The sequence below is a fragment of the Lactuca serriola genome, chromosome 7 (assembly GCF_051521515.1).
Source record: "Lactuca serriola cultivar US96UC23 chromosome 7, Lser_US96UC23_V15, whole genome shotgun sequence".
NCBI classification, from domain to species: domain Eukaryota; kingdom Viridiplantae; phylum Streptophyta; class Magnoliopsida; order Asterales; family Asteraceae; genus Lactuca; species Lactuca serriola.
In genome coordinates, this window is record NC_136414.1 from 136,516,127 (window position 1) to 136,521,788 (window position 5,662).

The 5,662-nt window shown below is 32.7% G+C and overlaps 1 protein-coding gene across 1 annotated transcript; it reads right to left on the reverse strand.

Annotated features, from left to right (window-relative positions):
- Positions 1–599: 599 nt before the first annotated feature.
- On the reverse strand, positions 600–5,296 carry LOC145061507 (transmembrane 9 superfamily member 1-like). The gene is made up of 12 exons (XM_079009006.1): positions 5,056–5,296; positions 4,083–4,275; positions 3,884–3,988; positions 3,754–3,771; positions 3,577–3,671; positions 3,326–3,478; positions 2,197–2,331; positions 1,958–2,124; positions 1,782–1,876; positions 1,345–1,718; positions 998–1,271; positions 600–900 (listed from the first exon to the last, which is right to left on the reverse strand). The coding sequence occupies exons 1-12, from the start codon at positions 5,161–5,163 to the stop codon at positions 833–835; spliced, it is 1,785 nt and encodes a 594-aa protein (XP_078865132.1). The 5' UTR covers positions 5,164–5,296; the 3' UTR covers positions 600–832.
- Between the last annotated feature and the right edge of the window lie 366 nt (positions 5,297–5,662).

Consider the following 5,662-nt stretch of genomic DNA (forward strand, 5'->3'; position numbering starts at 1 on the left):
TTCACCTGGACGAATTTGAGAGGAGAAAGGATAGGAAGCTTCATTTCAAAGTGTATAAATCAATTTTGAAGAACAATTGGTGAGTCGTTCCAATTCTAGTATCATTTTCATTTGGTGAAACATCTAGGTAATCTCCTTGTTCATTTGAAGCTTTTGTATCGAGCTTTGAATCTCACCAATGGTAAGATTATCAAACTTGAAATTGTTGGTGTTTTTAGGTATTGAATGTTGATCGAGTATAGACTAATTCTAGTTCTGCATCTCTATTGAATCAAATCTATACAAATAGTCACTTGGTGAAGCTATGAAACTCCATCAATGGTGGACTACTCTTGTTATCCATTTTAGTTCAAAATTAACGATCAACGATGTTTAGACATGTACATCTAGTGTTTTACATTTAGTTCATTGAAAAAATCCATTTAAGATGGTGATTAATGAAATTCATTATAAATAATTAAGTTTAAGATTTAAGATATAAATTTATAATTTTAATTAATTATTAGGCGAAAGTTGAAGTTAAAAGCTTACGAAACGACACTTGACAAAAAACAATCTCTGCAATATTTCTCTAAATTAAGGTGCGCCTTTCTTCTACATTTTATAAAAAAAAATAATAAGAAAAAGAAAACTAACAAGGTTTCCCTCATTCTCAATAGTCTCAGTCCTCAAGAGTTATACATATATATATATTAACCTTGTGAATTACCTGTTTTACCCTCTCCTCAATCAACATTCAATACATGATCCAAGCCACGGGTTTTCCACTTGGTATGGCAAATCGGCAACAAACTGCCACCTGTCCTTTTCTTCTTCATACAAAACAAGACTTTTAGTCGCATTTGATGTTTCGGTAGATCCTTCTAACAAACAAGTTAGACCCCAGATGCCCAACAGCTCCTACCAAAAAAAAATTGTACCAAACTTGCAATTTTAAGTAAAGCACAAGGACCAAAATTGTAAATTACTCTTACTAAAACAATGGTAAAAAACTTACCACAGAGAATTCCTAAGCCGAGGCAAAACATGGCTGTATAACCAAAGTAGAAGCTGGTTTGGAAGAAGCCTGACATTTTGGTCTTGACATAATAATAATATATTGAATATAAATACACGTAAATAGCTGTAGAAGCTGCTGAGAAGAAGGAAGTCCATTGCCAGTAGTAATTCTCAGCATTCAGCAAGAAATACGTCCCCACAATTGTAACACAAACCGTAACAATAATAAGAATTATAAAAACCAGCAGCATAAACCCATACACATAGTACACCTGTCCAATTTTCAAATCCAATTAAAAAAAAATCACAATTCATATTGTTATGTTAAAAATTATAATTATATACCTTGTAATTCCAGAAGGATGTGAAGACGAAATACATCTCAATGAAAATAGATCCAAAAGGAAGAAGTCCTCCCATGATTGAGACAACAGAAGGCGTAAGATACCATTTCTTTTCGGGAATCGGGCGAGGGATTGTTTTCACGCGACACGGGTTATTGGGGGCCCCACTCCAGTTCCTTCCCACAACCGTTCCAAGAAGGGCAAGAGGGAAAGAGATAAATGCCCAAATGACGAAAACGACCATCATTGTTCCAAATGGAATTGCAGCTAAGGACCCGTAAAATATTGCAATTGTGTTTAAAACGAAACCGATCCCGAAGCATAGAAATGGAAATAGCGAAGCTGTCAAAATCATTGACTTTATCCAGTTCTTCCCTGTTCAATTAAATCAAACAAATTAGCACGTTATAACAAATAAGGTAAAGGTAAAGTACATACCACCATTGCGGGAATACATGCCGCCACTCACGTAGCCGGAAACAAAAGAGGTGAGAGCGTAACAAACTATAAATGTAGTCACGATTGCTCCTCTCCTAATAAAAATAAACAAAAATGTTACAACTTAACAAATTGATATATGAAAAATGTGATAATAGAATCAACATACAACATACCCGACATACAACATGCCAATAATTGCAAGCAAGATGACAAGAAGGATTAATAGTGCGAATTGGGCACCTGTCCCCACAACAGCTGACAGCAACACCAAACTGCGAGGTGGGCGGAAAACATCACCATGAACAAGTTTCCAACCAGATTCTTCACTTACATCTCTTTCCTGAATTATTATTATTATTATTATGAAAATGTAATTAAATAATTAATTCAATAGAATTTAGTTTACAAATACCAGAGTTTCAAGATCATCGTCTTCACGTGCATATTTGGCATAGTCGTTTCTAAGGGTACGCATCAGTATCATTGAAACCAATCCAGTAAGGAAAATAACCATCATAAATGAATTGAATATGGAGAACCAATGAATCTGTGCATTATAACAAAATTAATAAACAAATACACACCAAATTCAATATGTTTTGGGATGAGATTAGTTTTTTTTTTATTTCTTGATATGTGTTAACTAACCATTGGTTGGTTTATATATTTGTCCTTTTAATGTCAACTTATCTGGTTATACATTAGATTTTATTTTTATTTAGAAAAAATAAAACAAAATTCCTAACATTTTTCTCTATAAATATTAAATAGAGACCAAGGTTAATTTTAATTTATAATGAATGGTTTAGTTTGTTTTGGGATGAAACTATAACTATATTTCTTAATAATCTTAAATAAAATAAACAAAATATCTTTTTAATATAAAGGTTGGATTAGTTTAGAGAGAAAATAAAGTACATAAGCTGGAGTTATAATATAAGCTATAAGTTTAAAATCAAATAAACTTTAGTATGAATAGAAAATGGGTTAATGTCATAAAAACCATCAAGTTTTCAGGGTTTTGTCAGTTTTGCCCAAAGTTGAAATTTATGTCCGTTTTTACCCAAACATTTTCGAAAAAATGTTCGGTTTTACCCTTTTACCGGTGATAACAGGTTTTCCAGGTTACCATTATATTAAATTCGCAAAAAAACCCTTAAGTTTATAATTTTTTTTATACTTTTACCCTAAGTATATTTTTTTTTCATAATATACATATTATATGATTTTTCTGCTTGAGTACGTATAATATGAAAAAAAATACATAGGGTAAAAGTGTAAAAAAAAAAATTATAAACTTAAGGGTAAAAACGTAAAAAAACTGTAAACTTAAGGGTTTTTTTGCGAAGTTAATATAATGGTAACCTGTTATCACCTGTAAAAGGGTAAAACCGAACATTTTTTGGAAAATGTTAGGGTAAAAACAGACATAAAATTCAACTTTGGGCAAAACCGACAAAACCCTGAAAACTTGAGAGTTTTTATGACATATATATATATATATATATATATATATATATATATATATATATGAAGTTTACCTGATGCTCAAAAAAATGGTAATCTAGGTAAACATCAAAACGGCGACCAAATGTGATGTTAGTTTCACTCCATTTGACTGAATATGTCATGTCTAATTTTCTACCAACTTCTAAGGCTTTTGGATTTTCTTGAGTCAGATTAACATGAATGATCTGCAAAAGGAAGAAATCCAAGTGTAAAAAACAAAATGGTGATAATGAGATCCATGATAGATACCCAACAAAATACAAGATACTATTAAAATACAGACCTGATCTTTGTTGTATCTTATTGTAATGTTTTTATGTGTGAAAAGCATATACTTGTTGTCATTATTCCTATCAGAATGTAGCTCCCCAACAAAACCTATATGATAGTAAAAAATGGCATTATTATAAATATAAAAGATGGGGGAAAAAAAGTTTAAGAGAGTTGGATGAATACATACCCCACAGTGGTAGATCATCTGAGTTTATGTTCAAACAAGAAAAAATGAGGTCAGGTGAGATACATTGAAAAGTAAAAACTTATAACAAAACATATTACATAATACATAATACATAATACATAATACATACCCATGAAAAATTCAAACCAATAATTATGCTCAATGGCATGTGTAAACTGCAAGACCTTTGGTTCATCAAGTTCAAGTTCACAAATAGTAGTCTTTTCCACATTCTCTGTCAAAGCATAAAGAATATGTTTGTTATGTAAGCATAAACTCTTGGCTACAAATGCTAATCATACTAGAATTATATAAGGAGACCTGCATACTTTGAAACTTGACATCAATTTGACTATCAATCAGTTCATTTCCACCCAATACTTCACCCAAACCACCCCATTTGTGCCCAGCATGACCAGGTGGACGACAAAAAGGAAGGCTGTAATAATTATAAGTCTCTTGTGGATTATTATAAGGCCCAACTTTATTCACCCAAAGGTCAACAGTGTCATCTGGTTGATACTGCAAAATAAAAGAACACAAATGTTAAAGCTTGTCTCTTTTAACTTAAAATAACACCTCACATGCAAACTGCAAACTGCAAACTGACTTAACATATATCATATATCAATGGAAGAATTGCTTATGTAACTGAGACAGATGTGATCAAATGCATGGATGACATATATTGTGATGTAATCCATGACTCCTCAGATGAAAAATACATTCATTATTTCACAAAATCTCCATTGGGATGACAACTGACATGTACTCTCTTCCTGCATTTCATTTTCCATAATTTCCCAACAAGATAGATTAAAACATTCAGCTGCAAGATTCAAAAAAATCTATCCACCCACAGCTTCCCACTGCATCGCATTTACCCCCTAATTAACTGTCTACATATGAATCATATAGCAAATCTAATGCCAAAATCCTTGGTATTACCATGAACAAAGATCGGATTTCACATTATCACCCAGCTAAGACTTCCCAGCCAACAACATTACTGGATCCAAAATATCGTTAGGTTTGTAGCTAGATAAGCATGTGTATAGTGTATGTGTGTGCACTGTAACGCAATGTCAGATACTTACACAAGAAACACGGATGTTACTAGAGACGTAAACCCTAACACAAATAGAAACCTCAATTCTGGAGCTAGATTTCCTCACAAACTAAACAAATGCCCGTACCTAGATCTAACGAGAGTTAGCAAATACTGACATTCGAGACCAAAGATCTAAAGACTAAATGTCCACAGCCGAAATAAACGATAATCAGGTAGAACCGTTACATAACCTTGTGATCATAGTCGGAAGCGAACACCGGCGATGAAATGAGGAAGAACGAAGCGATGAACACTGTGACGAAAGTGAGGCCGGAGAAGGAATGAACGGTGGACCACATCGGGATCGCCGGCGAATGGATTTGGATCTAACGGCAATTGCTCAGAAAGAGGGGAATATTATGGGCAATTGACGTTCTTTCAATGTCCGATCCGTGTAAATGTTCCACTCTGTTTTGCTTAATATTTTGATCTTTTTGCGACTTTGCGAACAAATACGTACTGCTCTGTGTATTTTAATCCTCTAAAATCACACATAATCACCAAGATTACAAAAAGTAACATATTATTCTAATTTTGGAGTTTGTAATAGAACCCTCTGCCGAGTGTAACCATTATCTTTTATAAATTGAATTTTAATGATTATTTTTTATAAAAATTATGTATTATAGTATTTGTTGATAAATAAATTTACACGATCAGTATCACCACCGACTAACTCTAATTTATAACGGCGAATGAAAACGGATTATATGTGACCAAACTTATATGCAGAAAAATATACATAAAAATAAGCACAAAGCGTATCGAATTTATACCGACATATACATGGAAAAAAAC

Bases quoted from the DNA above. Each gene is read 5' to 3' on its own strand.
- LOC145061507 (XM_079009006.1), bottom strand. From the start codon at position 5,163: ATGTGGTCCACCGTTCATTCCTTCTCCGGCCTCACTTTCGTCACAGTG. The intron at 1,272-1,344 runs GTATATAATTAT...AAAATTGGACAG, and splicing joins CATCCTTCTGGAATTACAAG to GTGTACTATGTGTATGGGTT. The intron at 901-997 runs GTAAGTTTTTTA...TTTTTTTGGTAG, and splicing joins CGGCTTAGGAATTCTCTGTG to GAGCTGTTGGGCATCTGGGG.